The sequence below is a fragment of the Crocuta crocuta genome, unplaced genomic scaffold (assembly GCF_008692635.1).
Source record: "Crocuta crocuta isolate KB4526 unplaced genomic scaffold, BGI_CrCroc_1.0 scaffold367, whole genome shotgun sequence".
NCBI classification, from domain to species: domain Eukaryota; kingdom Metazoa; phylum Chordata; class Mammalia; order Carnivora; family Hyaenidae; genus Crocuta; species Crocuta crocuta.
The window spans coordinates 2,304,595-2,323,785 of NW_027527936.1; the positions used below are offsets into that span (position 1 = coordinate 2,304,595).

General features: G+C 36.7%; 1 protein-coding gene and 1 pseudogene across 2 annotated transcripts in view; one reads left to right on the forward strand and one right to left on the reverse strand.

Moving 5' to 3' along the window:
* The window catches only part of FOXJ3 (forkhead box J3), a 138,501-nt gene that overhangs the window by 32,076 nt on the left and 87,234 nt on the right, over window positions 1-19,191 (reverse strand). Inside the window, exon 6 of one of the 2 annotated variants that reach the window (XM_077752009.1) lies at window positions 8,118-8,219. The exons of the other annotated variant lie outside the window; for it this stretch is intronic. Within the exon in view, the coding sequence (XP_077608135.1) occupies window positions 8,118-8,219 (102 nt within the window). The remainder of the gene's footprint in view (window positions 1-8,117; window positions 8,220-19,191) is intronic. 2 annotated transcript variants of the gene reach the window in all.
* LOC144221598 (protein SEC13 homolog pseudogene) lies at window positions 17,045-17,973 on the forward strand (annotated as a pseudogene).

Here is a 19,191-nt window from a genome sequence, read left to right on the forward strand (position 1 = left end):
CAGCCTAAGTGTTTTAGCACACTTCCCATTTCATCACAAAGAATATTAAAAAGACATGTACTCAAACGTCCCAACTATTTTTCCTCCTTCACCAAAGGTATCTTTAAGTAAAACTAGTATTCTTTATTTTAATCTGAAGTGTGTGGACAGCAAAAAAATACAATGACTACTAATACTTAGGTGTCACTGCCTTGATCTGTGCTAACACTGACATACTACTGCTTTTGCTGCTTCAAAGAAAATACATAAAGGAAAAGGCAAATAACATTTTAGTATTATTATAAAAATAATTTTGACCTCATGGAATCCCTAAAAGGGACTTAGTTACCTAGGTGTCCAAAGACCACAGAACCTCTGATAGAAAACATTACCAGCATTCCAGAAGGCCTACTCAGGTGCTCTCCCAGTCATTCACCAGCCAGTCATTATCCATCCCCATCTCTGTCACAGGCACCCACTATACCAACTTCTACCACTATTGGCTGGTTTTGCTGTTTTTGAATTAAGTATAAATGGAATCATACAACATATCATTTTTCTGTCCTTTTTATAGTAAAATTAAAGGATTACACAAAGCACTGTTTTCTAGTACACTAATATCTGCTCTTAAATCTTTATTACTTCCTTTGTTACATTTCTTAAAATTCATTTTATTCTTTTTCATCCAACTGAGAGTCTTATAGTTTTATCATTTACATTTGTATCTCAGATCCATGTGGAACTGATTTTTGTGAATGGAAAATCTGACTTCCCCATTGATCCAGCACCATTTGTTGAAAGATATCACTAAGTTCTGTTCCTTATAAGCCTATTTGTGGACTCTTATGCCAATATCACTCTTTCAATTATTGTAGGTTTACTGTTGATATTTGGAAGTAGTTTAAATCCTCTACCATTTATCTTTTTCTTCAACATTTTCTTCAACTGCCATTTGCCATTTGGATTCCCATTTACATTTTAATTTTAAGATCAGCTGGTCATTTTCTACTCCTTTCCCTTTCCCTCAAAAAAGCATCATGGACTTTTGATTGATATTAAATCTATGTATCAATTTAGGAAAAACTGACTTTATAATATTCTCAATGAAAATTATATATCCATTTATTTATATGTCCTTTGTTTTCTCTGGGTCTTTTTTTTTTTTAAATAGTTTTCTGTGTAGAATTCATCTTCCATTTAATCCTAGGTATTTGATGTTTCTGAATGCGAACTTAAGTGTTATTATCTTTTTATTTCCTGTCTGACTCATATAGAGAAATATAATTGATTTCTAAAATCTAACACTGATATTAAGATCTTGTTAATAGTTCTGAGTTTATCTGTAGATTCTTTCGAATTTTCCATATAAACAATCATGTCACCTACGAATGATAGCTTTGATTCCACTTACTCAAAGTTTAATACTACTTTCCTAACACTTCCGTTTCTCCTCTACCTGCCTGAGTACTACTGTTGACCTGGATTTTACTTCCACATGTTATAAACCCAAAACCTATTTTTGCTATCTTTGCTTTAAACAGTATACTGTCTTTTAAAGAGATTTAAATTAAAAAGAAAAAAAAACCTTTATATTTACCCATGTTGTTACCATCCCTGGTCCTTAATTCTTTTCTGTAGATCCAGAGTTCCACTAGGAACTTCAATTACACATATATTAGGTTGTTTTAAGTTGTTACCACTGCTAATATTCTATGTATGTACTTTTTTTTTTTAGTCTTTTCATGTGTTTCATTTTGTCCCAACTTTTACTGCTGTATCTTCAAGGTCAATCAACTTTCTGTCTAATCTGCTGTTAATTCCATCAAGTGTATTTTCCAAGTCAGACATAATTTTATCTCTAAGAAGTCTGATTTGTATTAAAAAAAAAAAAAATCTTCCATGTGTCTATACATATGTTCAACCTATTCTTTAGCTCCTCCATGGAATACAGTTATAGTAACTGGGTTTTTTTCCAGCTTTAATTGAGATAGAACATATAAGTTTAAGGTATACAAAGTGTTCATTTGATACACTTCTATACTCTAAAATATATACCACTCTTGCATTCACTAACACCTCCATCACCTCACATAATTACCATTTCCTTTTTATGATGAGAATATTTAAGATTTACTCATCTAGCCAACTCTCATGCACAATGAATACAATACTGTTAACAATAATCACCATGTTATACAAGAGATCTTCCAGACTCAATCATCTTATAACTGAAAGTTTGTACCTTTGGACCAACATTTTTCCATTTCCCCCATCTAACAGCCACCTAGTAACCACTGTTTTACTTTGTTTCTAGGAGTTTGGTCTTTTAAGATTCCACATATAAATGATAACATTTATCATTAGACAAACAGTATTTGTCTTTCTCTCCCTGACGTTTCATTTGGTATAATGCCCTCAATGTCTATCCATGTTGTCATAAATGGCAGAAATTGCTTTTCATGGCTAAATTATATCCCATTTTGTGTACACACACACACACACACTCACACACACACAGCTTCATTACCCATTCATCCACTGAGAGACACTGAGGTTATTTCTGTATCTTGGCTTACAGTAACTGTCTATGTCCTTTTTTACTAATTCTGTCATCTGTGTTATTTCTGGGTCAGTTTTGATTAATTTTCACCTCATTATGGGTTGTTTTTTTATTTCTTCTTTGCCAGCCTGGTAATTTTTTATTGGATGCCAGACCATTGAGAACTTTACATTGTTAAGTGCTGGACAGTTTTGTATTCCTATAAATGTTCTTGAGCTTTATTCTGGAACACAGTTAAATTATTTGACAACAGGGATGAAGTATGGATACATGCTGTAACATGTCTGAACCTTGAGAATGTGTTTGTGAAAGAAATCACACATTAACAGGTCACATATTTATTATAGGATTCCATCTATATGAAATGTCCAGAATAAGCAAATTCATATAAAGTTAGAAAGTAAATTAATAGTTACAGGAAATGGATGAATAGGGAATGAATGCTAAGTAGTAGAGGGTTTTCTTTTTGGGGTGATGAAAATGTTCTGGAATTAGATGGTGGTTAACAGTTGCCCAACCTGTGAATATGCCAAAAACTACTGAATTATCAACTTTAAAGGGGAAATTTTATATTGGTCTCTGAATTATACCTGAAAAACATTAAAATTCAAATTTTAAAAATTGCATTATCTGAAAACAGCTCAATCTTTTTGGATTTTGCTTTGAAGGAATATAGATAGGACCAGAGCAGCATTTTAGTCTAGGGCTAATTTTATTCCACTATTAAAACAAAATCCTGAGTACTTTACCTGTGAATTATGAAGCATTTCACTATGTGAAAGTTTCTATGCCTGGCCCTATAGGAATATCACTAATCGTCCACACTAATCTTTTCAGGTGGTTCTTTCTCTTGTCTTCCTTACTCATGCATTGGTAAGTACCCAGCTGAAGACTCGAGGGGACCCCTGGTATATCACTGGAATTCTCCCTCGGTGCGGCTTTCTCTTCTCCGATATGCTGCCCTGTGAACTCTAGCCACCTTGGAGATTTCATAATCTCCTAGATCCAGCTGCTCCACTCAGGGAGACCTCTGTGCCTTGGAAGCTTTCTCCAGGCAGTAAGCTAGAACAATTGTAGGGCTGGCCTTATTTGTTCACAATTTCTCAGGATCACTGTACTATGGCCCAATCTCTTGAAAACCATTGTTTCACATATTTTGTCTATTTTTTCAACTGTTTCAGGTAGCAAAGTAAATGTAAACCTTGTTATTGTTATTCCACTTGGGCTAGAAACTCTATTAATCTTTACAAAGAATCAACTTTTTGCTTGCTGACTTATTTATTACCTTCATCTTCTTCAGATTTATTTTTTTATCTAGATGCTTAAATCATTAATATTCAATCTTTCTTCTATTCTAGTACATGCATTTAGGCTAATTCTTCAACCTCATTCCACAGGCTTTCATATTTTGTTTCTATTTTTTTTGACAATTCAAAGTACTTTCTAATTTCTATTATGATTCTTTCTTAATCCTGGGTTATTTACAACTATGCTGCTTAATCTGCAAACTTTGGGTAATTTTCTGATTATCTATTTGCTATTATTTCTACTTTAATTCCACTGTGCTGGAAAATATACAATGTATGGTGCTAGTCTTCTGAATTTTGTTGAGACTTCCTTTATGGTCTAGCATTCATTAGTATTTACATGATCAATTTTGGTAAATATTCCATGTACACTTAAAAAATGTATGTTCTGTAATCTTTCTTTCAAAATAAACTTTAAAAATTAAAATTAAAAAATACAATACAGTACTGTAAAAATATATTTTCTCTTCCTTAAGATTTTCTTAATAACATTTTCCTCTAGCTTTATTGTAAGAATATAGAATATAATGCATATAACATACAAAATACATATTTATCAACCACTTATGGTATCAGTAAGGCTTCCAGTCAACAGTAGGCTATTATTCAAGTCAAAAGCTATCCACGGATTTTCAATTGTTTTGGGGGCATAAGAGGATATGGGGGTGGCCCTAAATTCCATGTTGCACAAAGGTCAACTATATTTCTTCCTGCCTTGCCCTAGTATTGTCATGTATTTTAACCTCTATAGTATTTTAGACTCAAAGGCATTGTGTTATGTAACAGAAATGCTATTGTTTTAAATACCCAATACACATTAAGATTTATCAACAGACATACTCTTTTAGTGTTCTCCCTTCTTTCCAGCACAGGATAATTTCCTTCTATCTAAAAAGTTAGTTCCCTTTAATAGTTTACTACTGATATATTAGTAACATATTCCAATTTTATTTTCGTAAAACCTATTTATTTAACCTTCATTTTCCACAGAAATTTTAACTGTAGACAGAATTCTGCATTAGTAGATATTTCCTTTTAGCAAGATACAAATTTCATTCTCATGTATTTTATTTTTTTAATGTTTATTATTTCTGAGAGAGAGACAGAGACACAGCTTGAATGGGGGAGGAACAGAGAAAAAGGATCTGAAGCAGGCTCCAGGCTCTGAGCTGTCAACACAGAGACAGACACGGGGCTCGAACTCACGAACTGTGAGATCATGACCTGAGCCAAAGTTGGATGCTCAAACAACTGAGCCACCCAGGCACCCCGGGCTTTTATCATTTCTATTCAGAAGTTAGTGTCTGGCTTACTTTTGTTCCTTTGAAGTTGCCTGTTTTGCCTCTGATTTTAATATTTTTTAAATCTTGGTTTTTTTAGCAGCTTGATTTTCTTTGCCTAATAAGGTTTCTTTTCATTAATCCTTCTTGGGGTTCTCATAAGTTCCTGAATCTGCACTGTGTTGTCTATCATTTAAAAATATTTTAAATATGGTTTCTTCTTTATTCCTTTCTCCTTTCCTCTGGATCACTAATAAGAACTTTGTTAGACCTTTTCTCCCATACCTCATTTATCCCTTAAGCTTTTCTGAATTTTTATTGTTTTTCTTTGTGTTTCAATCAAATTTCTATGGACATTTCTTCCAGTTCACTATTCTCTCCTCTGCTGTGCCTAATGTGCTGCTGAACCCATCTATGAAATTCTTAATTTCAGTTATTATATTTTTCAGTTCTAGAGTTTCTTCTTGATGCTTCCATACAGATTCCAATTCTTGGATAAATTTTCTATAATTCGGCTATTTTGAATTAGTCACGGTTATTTTAAAACCCATATCTAGATCACTTGTAGATATGTTTGTGTTGTCTTTCCCTACCCACCCCCTTGTCACTTAATTATTTGATCCTGTTTCCTGGAATGTCTAAAATTTTTGACTAAAAGTGAAATCTTTTTTTTTAATTTTTTTTAAATGTCTTTATTTTGAGAGACAGAGACAGAGAGCAAGTGGAGGAGGGTCAGAGAGAAAGGGAAACAGAATCTGAAGCAGGCTCCAGGCTCTGAGCTGTCAGCACAGAGCCACACGCAGGGCTCGAACCCACGGACCGGGAGATCATGACCTGAGCCGAAGTCGGACGCTTAACCAACTGAGCCACCTAGGCACCCCTGAAGTGAAATCTTATGAAAAAATTACAAAAGCTCAGTATGATGCTATCTTCTTACAGAAAGGATTTAGTTTTCTGTTGAAGTAGAAGAATATTAGCAACCATCGCAATAACCATTTGCAGCTGGTTTATTTTGGTTTGCTCTTCCTCAGGGAACATAACCCTTCTGAGGGATCAACTTGAAAGCCTTTATTATGACTCCCTCCTCCTTAAAGATCATGAATGACAATTTTTGCTCCCTCCTTCTCTGTGAGACTGCTTAATTCTGAGTAGTGATAAATCCACTTGATTTGTCTAGGCCTGAGCCCAAGTACATGAATGAGTTAGGAGTTAGCAAATACCTTAAGTGGATATTACTTGCAAGAAGGTGAACTCACTTCTGAGATCCGTTAGGATCTAGTCCTCAAGTCCTGGCTGTTTAGTAGCCCCAAACTCCAGTTTTTGTCTCCCTAACCCAATGACTGCTTTAGCCTTCTGTTTTATGTCCAGTTTGTGTGCCATGCACTGAGAACCGAGAACTGTCCCAGGGCAACATTTGCAGGGCTGATCTCAACGTATTTCTCTTTTTCCTGGGATCTTCATCCCTGAAAGCCTGGCTTTTCTGTTCTTATGCCTCCTCCCTGTTTTTTACTGGTGGTGGGGATGGTGGTATTTATATATATACTAGCTATTCCACCTCCTTTGACCTCCATATTATTTCATCATGAAGTCCTAGCATTACTATTTCCTAATCATCTCCTAACAGCCACAACTACCTATGTTTAAGCCTCAGTAATTCCTACTTGGACTACTACAAAGAACAGTACTGGATATTTCTGACTCTAGCCCATTCTGCTTCACCAGAAATTCTCAAGTCTAGATAGGAACCATAAGGGATGATTTCTTAAAGTACAGATTTCTGAACCTTATCCGTAAGTGTAAAACAAGTGACCTGGTGGGCCTGCAATAAAACCTTGGTATTACTACCAACAGCACCACCAAACACTCACACATATGCACCCACAATTACCTCTCCTAAGTGATCGTGATGGAATCATTCCATGGACTGGTTATTTGAAAAAAATCAATACACTTCAGCTGCCAGTTTCCTTTCTAAATTATAAATCTGATCAGTCACTAAGATTATAAACTGTCTTCTATTGGTTTATTATCTTTATACAAATAAAGAGATCCTATGTACACTGTATTATGTGTGTATATGTGTGTGTGTTTGTGTGCGTGTATGTATGTGTTTACGTGTGTGCATGATAAAGTAGAAGAGACAGAGACAAAGTAAGAACAAGTGAAAGCAAGGGAGAAAGGAGGAGAGGATAAAGCAAGATTTGGAAGTTAGATTGAAGGAGAATATGAGCATGAGTGCGAGAAATTTATGGCTTCAAGGTGCTCGTGGTCTAGGAAGGGAGGAAATGCATGCACAGAACTGAGTTACTTCATAAACCTCCCAGAGCCTTTTTAGGATTTTGAGATATGACCTTGAGAAATTACCTTGTAATGAAGAGACATGTATATCCCACTAGGTATCTGACCTGGCATGAAACTTGAGAAGAGAAGCGAGGGGAGAGGGGGCATTGGGGAGGGGACGAGGAGAAGAGGACAGCATATTATGATATACTATACTTCTGGATATGGACCTAACTTGAATATTATGAAATAGGTTGACCACCATTCCAATGAACTCTATGAGTTTGTCCAATTATTCATTTTCCTGGGTTCTGTTGACTCCCTGGGAATGTGACAATCTTTTCTTTTTCAATCACATATTTAGAGGGGTAATTAATGATTTTTTAAACAAATTGATTCAATAAAATGTGGGCTCAAAATTCTATCTGTGGAACTGGCAGTGTCAAGAATTTAAATTAGTATAGAGTTTCCCAATAAGCATCCTCCAACTTCTTTAGAGGAATATTTTCTTCTAATTTGTGTATACCTCAAAACATTGTGGATTCAAGCTTTCAAGCTGCCATGGGTAGGATAGCCAAATTTATATCATCTGTAAACTCAGTTATATAGAACTCTATTATTATTATTATTATTATTATTATTATTATTATAAAGGCAAATTAAATGTATTATTCATTCACATTTCAAAAGTGTTTAAAAAAACAGAATTACTTTGTTAGTCACAGTGTTGATTGCCAGAGTTGGAGAGGCACTTCCCGAAATAATACACTCCATTCCCAAAGAATCTGAATCTATGCTATATGGAGTTGAGGCCTAAAATACAAGAACAAAATAAATAATTATTAGCTCATATATCCAGCAACTTTAACACAATTTGAAGATATTTCATCAAATCTCTAACATCCGGTTTTGTGCTTTGTTTCTAAAAACATGAACTTAAATTCCTGCTTAAATCTTTTACTAATTTTAATATGCACAAAGTTCATTAGTATGGCTACTTCTTATCAGCTCAATTGACTATAGGATAGTTTAGCAAAAATTCTAAACTTCTGCAGCAGAGACTACTAATGGTCCTTTAAACATCCATATCCCCCTTCTTCCTTTTAATAATAAAACTCTATAGTTACTGACTTATGGCTGCCCAGCTAAATACTACCTTTTTCAGCCTCATTTGTAACCATCTGTGGCCATGTAACTAAGGTGTATGTGGCCATGTAACTAATATGTGTAAAGGAGATGTGAGCAAGAATGATGTGTGCAAATTCTGGATCATGTCTATGAAAAAAAACTTGCTGGTTTTTCACTGTATTTCCCTCCTACTGCAGACTGGGACACAGACACAGTGGTGGTAATCTTGCTTAATCATAAAGCTGAGGGTAATAGCCTTGGGAACATTGAAAATACAAGATTAGATGGAACATGGACATCTAAATGAACTTGTAGAACACAGCTGGTTATCTATCTGGTCCAATCTATCTTGAACTTCTACTTGAAAGAGAAATAAATCTCTCTGATTTAAGGTTCTCAGTTGTTTTATTTTTCTTCTTTTCTCTGTTAGTGCAACTGAACAGCACTGAAGAACATACACAATGCTCACAGAGCTAACATAGGGGTCAAAATTCTGTATTTAGAAGTTGGGATATAAAAATCCTCTTTCTTTCATCAGAGATGGTGTTTATGGCTTTGATGAGCACTCAAGAGAGTTCAACTTCAATGCTGGAAATTAAAGAAAGGGAAGATATAAACAATTTGTGGCTATGATGCTAGTTCTATGTATATTCCTCTTCTGGCCAAAAAACCAAAAACAAACAAAAAAACAACAACTGTGCTACACATGATCCCAACTAAACACGCATTTTAAAAAGATCACACTAAATGAAAAACAGAGCAATTTCACGGAGACACATTTCTAAGATTAATCTATTTATCACTTATTCCCTCATCATGAATATTTCATCAGATATCTTGTGAAAGTAGGGAATAGGCAGCTTATTGAAATGAAAAAAGTAAAAGACAAGAATCATCCCCCAGAAAATAGTATCTAGCACTTAGGTGCCAGGTACACATTGAGAATGAGGTTAAAGTGGCAAAGGGCTTTAGAAATACAAGTAGAAAGGGGCACCTAGGTGGCTCAGTTGAGCATCCAACTCTTGATTTCTGGGTCATGATCCCAGGGTTGTGGGATCCAGCCCAGTATCAGGTCCACACTGAGTGTGGAGCCTGCTTAAGATTCTCTCTCTCTCTCTGCCCCTCTCTCCAACTTGTGCATGCTCTCTTTAAAAAGAAAAAAATAATACAAGAGGAAGAACCAAAGACAACTGTGCCTATGCCTCAATTTTGGTACCAGCCAATTTAGCTATACCTAAATTAACATTTACTTTGGAACACTGCAAATCTCATGTTCCTCTAACTCAACTTAGTCATCTCCATCTCGACTATAATTCTCACTTCTCCCCACTGGTAGGAAGAGGCAAGTCTGTGTGGTGTGACTGCATATAAATTACTCAACTTTTATGCTCTCTTTTATCCATGTATAAAAAAGAGAATTATGTCACTTTAGAGATCTGTTAAGAGCATTAATGAAATAATTTGTGCAAAGCTTTCAGTACAGTACCTGAAATGCATGGTAAGAGCTAGCTGTTATGATGACTACTAGAACTTATCTGCTACTGATTCTGAGAATCTTTGATACAGAAGGATATTTAATAGTGATTAGGAGAAAAGAGACAGCTTGGATATGAGATACTATTTTCCTACAAAGCCAGATTCATAGCTTCAGCTATAATAAATAAGATAGTAAAATTTAAAACTCTTAATTATATATTCTTCATGGATACTTCAGTCTGGTTTAATCAAGAGAATAAACAAACACTCTCTTTCCATGCTTTGATATGCTCAATAGTATAGTATATATTTTTAGTGATAGGCTCATGGATTCTACATTATTAATAGATAATAAACTGTCTGATTAGTAAAGCCAGTCATTTAGTCATTTAGGTATCCCCAAATGTATCCTGATAACTATTATTATTGCAGCCAAAACTCAAATTCTGGACCAAGAAAGTATCAATGAGTCTAATCTAGGAGACAGCAGTCAGCCTGTGAAAGGTCCTTTGTGGAGTTTCCTCTTACTCCCTGTCAAAATCCTATCCATTCAAATCCTACTTCCAGAATGGTGGTGTGATCTCCCCACATACCAAGCTTCTGCTGATAACAACTACAAATTGAGAGATGGAGGAGGGAAGCCCGGGACACAGGATGACAACTACCTGAGGATTCTGAAAAGTAAATATATTAGAGAGATATAAAGAGAAGTCAAAACTTGGAGACACCAGCCTCAGTTTTCTGTTTTCTTGAAGCTTTGCCCCAAAGCTGGGCAGTAGATGTGGAACATGAATGGTTGATGTTATCTTTCTGTCAGGAGGAACTAGGGAAGAGAGCCCAGGTAAACACTGCCAGCTATCAGAGAGAGGACCAAATCCCATGGAGAGAAAATTAAAAGAGGTGCCCTAAATACTATGTATGAAACACCACAAAAGTCTTCACAAAAGGTTGACCCCTGACCATGCAAATGCAGACTACAATAAAGCACAGACTTAAAGAATTAAAAATTGGAACTATGTCCACAGAAGTAAGAACTTATAGTTTGAATCTAACACGGTTACCCACCAGCTAAAACAAAAATAGCAATATTCTACAGATTATAACAGAACTCAGAGTCTATATTAACATAACACAGTGTCCAGGATACAATCTAAAATTACTAGACATATAGGGGCACATGGCTTAGTCGGTTAAGCATCCAACTTTGGCTCAGGTCATGATCTCATGGTTTGTGGGTTCGAGCCCTGCGTCGGGCTCTGTGCTGACAGCTAGCTCAGAGCCTGGAGCCTGTTTCAGATTCTGTGTCTCCCTTTCTCTCTGACCCTCCCTTGCTCATGCTGTCTCTCTCTCAGAAATAAATAAAACATTAAACAAAAAAAAAAAATTAAAATTACTAGACATACAAGCAACAGAAAAAGTAACCCATTCTCAAGAGAAAAGACAATCTACAGAAGCCTACAACAAGAAGACTGGAGATACTGGAATTATGGGACAAAGATTTTAAAGCTGCTATTACAATTATGCTCAACGAGATAAAGTAAAAGCAAAAACAAAGCACACATGAATGAAAATATAAATAAGGAGATCTCAGTGGAGAAATTAAAAATATAAAAAGGAACAAAATAGAAATTTACAAATGAAAACTACATTATCTAGATTTTAAAAGTCAATGGATAGACTTATTATTAGAATGGAGATAAAACAGTAAAGAATCAATGAACTCAAAGGCAGATCAACAAATATTACCCAATCTTAAAGAACAAAAAGATTAAAAATAAAGAAGAATCATCAGAGCATCAAAAAGCTATGGGATAATCTCAAATGATCTAACATGTGTCACAAGAATTCCAGGAGAGAAAAAAAATAGCAGAAAAAATATGGAAGAACTGATAACTGAAAACATCAGAAATTTATTCAAAGACAATATACAGATTTGAGAACCTCATAGTGAACCTCTATCAGTGTCAATTTAAACAAAAAAAAATCCCACTTGGATACATCATAATTGAACTGTTGAAAAAGATAGGGGGCCTGGGTGGCTCAGTCGGTTGAGCGTCCGAATTCGGCTCAGGTCATGATCTCACATTCATGGGTTCGAGCCCCATGTCAGGCTCTGTGCTGACACCTAGCTCAGAGCCCGGAGCCTGTTTCAAATTCCGTATCTCCCTCTCTCTCTGACCCTGCCCTGCTCATGCTGTCTCTCTGTCTCAGAAATAAATAAAACATAAAAAAAAATTTTTTTCTAAAAAGAAAAACAAAGATAGAAAGCAGCTAAAGAAAAATGGCATCCACACACAGAACACTGATTGGAAATGACTGGATTTCTCATAAAAATGATGGAGGTCATTAGACAGTAAACATGTTTAAAGTACTGAAAGAAAAAAATATTCAAACTAGACTGTATATCTAATGAAAGTATTTTTTAGGAATGAAGGCAAAAGAAAGACCTTTTCAGAGAAAGAAAAACTAAGAGAATCTGTTGCCAGGAGACTGCAATATAAGAAAGTTCATTAAGATGAAGACAAATTATAACACAGGGAAACTTGGGCCTTGAGGGATGAACTAACTAAAACAAAAGAAATGGCAAACATCTGAGTAAAATATAAATGACTACTGTTTTCCTGTTAGGTTTCCAAAATCACATATGATTATTTAAGGCCCAACTTAAAACACTGTCTTGCAAGACTTCCAATACATGCAGATGTCATACAAATTACAATTAGGAAAAATGATGAGGAAAGGGGCAAAAGGGGCCCATATGGTTGGAAATTTCTGCATCTTACATGAAATAGTAAAATACTAATTCTGAGTAGACTGCAAAAGGTTAGGAATGTATACCAAAATCCCCAAAAATGTACTGAAATATCCAAAAAGGTATAGGTAAATTAAAATAGAATACTAAATATAGCTAAGTAATCTAAAAGAAGGCAGGAAAGTGGGGAAGAAAGGAACTAAAAACAGAGATCAAACAGAAAAAAAATGTAGACCTAAACTAACAATATCAGTAATTACATTAATGTTAATAATCGAAACCCTCCAATAAAAAGATCATCAGAGATACTAAAAAAGACTTAGCTAACTGCAGCCTTTAAAAGTCACAATTTTATATAGACACCGAGGAAAGTAATACATGGAAAAATATATGCACTGCAAACAGCAGGCATAAGTGTGAAACAGCTATATTAATATCAGATAAAACAGAGTTTAAGATAGAGTATACCAGACATTTTAAAAACTTTAATAAAAGAATAACTGAAGATATAACAATTATAAATGTAAATGTGATTGGTAACACAGCTTCAAAATATATGAAGCAAAAAACTGACAATTAAAAATCAGTAGGAAGGGGCGCCCGGGTGGCTGAGTCGGTTAAGCATCCGACTTTGGCTTAGGTCATGATCTCGCGGTTCGTGGGTTCAAGCCCCGCGTCGGGCTCTGTGCTGACTGCCAGCTCAGAGCCTGGAGCCTATTTCAGAGTCTGTGACTCCCTCTCTCTCTGACCCTCCCCTGCTCACGCTGTCTCTCTCTCTCCTAGAAATAAATAAAAAACATTAAAAAAAAAAAAATCAGTAGGAAAAGAACACTGGGATTCATTAGCAAATGCTTTGATCTAATACATACTGGAGAACACTATACCAAACTGTATAATACATACCCTTTTCAAGTGCACACAGATATTTGCTAAGGTACAGGACATATTGAGCCACAAAATACATCTGAATAAATATGCAAAAGACTGAAAAGAAAAAATTCATATTCTAAAATAATAAGATATCCAGAAAACCCAACATTTGGAATATTTGGAAATGAACACATTTATAAGTAATCCATGGGTCAGATAAGACTCACCAGAGAATTTTTAAAAATACTTTGAACTAAATGATAAAAAAGATGCAACATACCAAAATTTGTGAGATACAGTGCTGAGAGGTAAACCTATGGTTTTATACTCCTATATTACAAGAGGGGGTGGGTTAAATGGGTGATGGGCATTAAGGAGGGCACCTGTTGGGGTGAACACTGGGTGTTATATGTAAGTGATGAATCACTGGGTTCTATTCCTGAAGCCAAGACTATACTGTATAATAACTAACCTGAGAATTAAAAGAGAGAGAGAGAGAGAGAGAAAGAAAGAGAAGTATAATAAACCTCTAGGTATTCATGATGGGGAAAAAAAAAGAATGGAGTGCATTTTCATAGCACAGCCTTTATATGTAGGTTGGTTTTTCCCCCCAAATATGCTCTACTTTCCAAGTGTCATTATTATATTCCTCTTCATACAATGAGACCATTAAAACAAGTGTAAAAGTTTTTCATGATACTACCTGGATTACTTTTTGGAATTTATCAGAGGATAATAATGCTATGAATTATCTTTCTTCTTTCTTGATTTTTGAGATGCCTAATGGAAATAGTATAATCTATAAAACTGCAGAAGAGTAAACAATTTAGGCTAAGTTAAACCTGTAATTATACAGACAATAAAGGTTCCACTTTATGTTGAAAAAAATAGAAAATTTGAATAGTCCCATATCAAATAAACTAAGTATCAAAAACCTCCCCACAAAAAAAGACTACAGGGCCAGATGGTTTCACTAAGAATTTTCTCAGGGCACCTGGGTGGCTCAGTCAGTTAAGCATCTGATTTCAGCTCAGGTCATGATCTCGCGGTTTGTGGGTTCAAGCCCCGCGTCGGGCTCTGTGCTGACAGCCAACTCAGAGCCTGGAGCCTGTTTCAGATTCTGTATCTCCCTCTCCCTCTGACTCTCCCCTGCTCACGCTGTCTCTCTCTCTCTCTCTCTCTCTCAGAAATAAATAAAACATTAAAAAATATTTTTTTTAAAGCATTTTCTCAAACATTCAAGGAAGATATACCCATCTACAGAAACTTTTTCAGAAAATAGAGGAAAGAATACTACCAATACAAGGCCAACACAACTCTAACACCAAAACCTGACAGACACTGCAAAAGAAGAAAGTTATAAATCCATATCCTTCATGAACATAGATGCAAAAATCCTTAACAATAAATACAGCAAACTGAATTCAGTAACATATGAAAGGATTAACAGTTTATCATGACTTAGTAGGGTTTATCCAAAGAACGCAAGGTTTAACATTTAAAATACAACCAATGTAATTCGACATGCTACCAGAATAAAGAAAAACCACATGATCATTTCAATAGGTATAGAACAGGCATTTCATGAAATTCTACACCCATTTATGATAAAAAAAAAAAAAAAACTCTCAGCAAACTAGACTTAAGAAAGAACCCCCTCAATCTGATAAAGGGTATCTACAAAAGCCCTACAGCCTATGTCATACTTAGGGGTGAAATAGTGAATACTTTCCCCCTAAAAATGGAATTAAGGGAAGGATGCCCACTTTCATCACTTCTATTCAACACTGTATTGGAGATTCTAGTCACTATAATAAGGTGGGAAGGGACAGAAGAGCAAGAGGGAGAGGGACAGGAAAAGCTATTCGTAGATCACATAATTGTTTATATAGAAAATCCCAAGGCACTCTAAAACTATTACTGATAACATGATTACAAGATGCAAGGTTAATATATAAAAATTACACTTTTGTATACTAGCAGCAAGCAATTGGAAAACTGATTTTAAAATATACGGCCTCCAAAAACAAAATATTCAGTATTAAATCTAACCAAAAATATCAAAGTTCCCTACACTGAACACTAAAAAACATTCCTGATAGAAACTGGAGACCTAATGGATGGAGAGAGACACCATTTTCATGACTTGCAATAATTAATATCATTAAGATATCAATTCCCTCTAGATCAGGGCTGCCTGAGGATGAAAACGGGGAAGGCATAAATTCCAAAGGGGCAGGAGGAAACTTTTGGGGGTGACTGCAATGTTCACTTGATACTGGTGACAATTCCACATGTGAGAACTCTCAAACTGTAAACTTTATTTGACGAATTGTCAAATCCTACCCATTCATCCAAATGACCCTTCATAACACTTCCTGGTCTACAATCTCTAACTGGATAGGATTTCTCTGACCTTAAAACTCCCAGGGAATTCTATTCACACCTATTTCTTGGAGGCAGCAGGTAGCTCCTCCCACATAATGTATACTCAGTACATGTTTGCCCCCTTGAAATTAATGTTTTTTCAGTTCTAAGAGTTCTAAGAGTAGGCATGTAGATTGCATTCCTTCCTCTGCTCACTTCTACCTTTAAATGAATCTGTCCTTATTCGAACTCACATAAGCACAAAAGGGGGATATGTGAATCAACAAAACCAGTCCATATAAAAGTGACTGAAACTGCGTCACAAAATAAGAACACAATGACAACAATCTGAGATATGCAGCAAATGCAGAGTATCCTGCCTAGAAGAATGTCCTCTTTTCTATTTACCCATCTACCTTTCAGTTATCTCCCTGATTAAACCTGTAATCACCTTTGAACTGTTAACACACAACTTCAAGACAAAGTCATGTGTATTCCCCCATCTTTGTTTCAATAAAAGCTGGCTAATCGCAGAGTATGTGTTTTTTCGCAGAGTCCAACACACTTAAGGCAATGAGTTTATGTACTTCTATCTGGCATTTACTCCTTCAAATAATTTCCACAACAATGCATTAGAAGATTCAAGCAAGGGGCGCCTGGGTGGCTCAGTTGGTTAAGTGTCCAACTTCAGCTCAGGTCATGATCTCACAGTCTGTGGGTTCAAGCCCCACATCAGGCTCTGTGCTGACAGCTCAGAGCCTGGAGCCTGTTTCAGATTCTGTGTCTCCTTCTCTCTCTGCCCCTCTCCCACTCACTCTCTGTCTCTGTCTCTCAAAATAAAATAAAGACAAAAAATTTAAAAAAAAAGAAGATTCAAGCAAAACCATCACAGCAACTTCCTCCTGATTTGCCTACTTCTAGTGCTGTTCTCTCACAATTTATACACGACACAGCAGCTACAGCGTTCCTATTAACATGTAAGTCACAGGTTTGGGGCGTCACCAGGAGCTGCCACATCCGAGACTGGGAGCTGCCCACCATCGCAGTCATGGTACCAGTAATTAACACTGTGGACACCTCCCACGAGGACATGATTCACAATGCCCAGATGGACTACTAAAACACCCGCCTGGCAACCTGCTCATCAGACAGGTCTGTCAAAATCGTCGGTGTGCGAAACATAGGGCAAATTCGCATCACTGACCTCAGCGGTTACAAGGGTCCCGTATGGCAAGTGGCCCAGACACACTCCATACATCCTGGCATCCTGCTCCTATGACCGGAAAGTCAGTATCTGGGAAGAGGAGACTGGCACCTCAGAGAAGACACACAACCACCCAGGACATGACTCCTCAGTAAACTGTGTACTGGATCCCCCAAGACTATGGCCTAATCCTGGCCTGTGGAGGCTCGGATGGGGCCATCTCCCTGTTGACATTCACCAGAGAGGGCCAGTGGGAAGTGAAGCTCAACAATGCTCACATTACTGGCTACAATGCCATCAGCTGGGCCCTTGCTGTTGTACCTGGAAGCCTCACAGACCAGTCATCCAGGCAGAAGCCAACTACATCAAGAAGTCTGCGTTAGGCGGCTATGACAAACTCATCAAGCTATGGAAGGAGGAGGAGGATGGCCAGTGGAAGGAGGAACAGAGGCTAGAAGTGCACAGTGATTGGGTTCAAGATGTGGCCTGGGACCCCTCCATTGGCCTGCCCACGAGCACCACTGCCAGCTGTTCCCAGGATGGTTGTGTGTTCATCTGGACCTGGGATGATGTCTCAAGCAATGTGGTCACCCAAGCTGCTGCACAAGTTCAATGACGTTGTGTGGCACGTGAGCTGGTTCATCACAGCCAACATCCTGGCTGTCTTGGGCAGAGACAATAAGGGGGCCACAGAACGAGCAGTGACAAGACAGGAAAGGCCCAACTCCCCACCTGCTGACTCCAGAACTGCCCTTTCCCAGACCAACTGACCAAACAGCTGGGAGGAATAGCTCCAACAAGATTCCTTCCCTAGAAGTAGTTACAAATGCAACCAGATGGATCATCTGCCTTAACATAATTTGATATGATTTGTAATTTACTGTCCTGCTGAAAGCATTCACGTTATGAGGAAAAAGCTAGAAATGATCTTCAAATCTATTATTTTAAAATATTTTGGGCTAATTTTATGTATCTTTTGGGCTTCAGGCATTATTTGGAAGGTTTTATTTCCAAAATAGTTAAATAAATTCCTATTACTTATTTAAAAAAAAAAAAAAAAAGNATGAAATCAGCCTTTATTTGCAAAATCTAAAGAAAAGTGAGGTAAGGCGTGCCTGGGTGGCTCAGTTGGTTAAGCGTCCAACTTCGGCTTAGGTCATGATCTCACGGTTCGTGGGTTCGAGCCCCGCATCAGGCTCAGTGCTGACAGCCAGCTCAGAGCCTGGAGCCTGTTTCAGATTCTGTATCTCCCTCTCTCTGACCCTCCCCTGCGCATGTTGCCTCTCTCTCAGAAATAAAAACAAAAACAAAACAAAACAAAAAAAAAGGTAAGCCACATTATTTCACTACTTTGCTTATAGTCTTCCAATGGTTCTCCACACCTCACTCAGAGTAAAACCAAAGTCTTTATAAAGGCACACAAGCCCTACACAATCTTCTTCCTGCTCCCACCATTTACTTCTCTGATGTCAAGTCCCAGTACTCTTCCCTCCTCACACACAGCCGCGGTGACCTCCCTGCTGTTTCTCAAGATGCCAGGTATGTTTCTACTTCTGAGTCTTTGCACTTCAGGGATTTCCTGGGCCTACAGAGCTGATAATTCACTTATATTTAAAGAAACCATGCCCAGAAAATTAAACATCTAAGTTATAGTGCAATAACTTTAAGCTGGGTCTACTAACTTCCTGGTTAAGTTCTTCTTCTCCTAAATCTTAGATTTAATAAAAGTGACACTTCATGACTTTGAAACATGACTTGATTCTGCTCATTAATTTTACTCTGTTCTTAAACAGAAGAACTTTGAATAATTAAATGAAGCTAAAATATAACACAGTCTGAAGGGTTTTTGTTGTTGTTGTTTATTTAGAATTTCCATTTCCTACCACCAGCAGCACCCCATCGTCCTTCGCAGCTTTGAAATGTTCAGAAATTTTACATTCCTAACAGGGGCATTATTTCCCACTTATTATTCTTTCAAAGCACCTTAC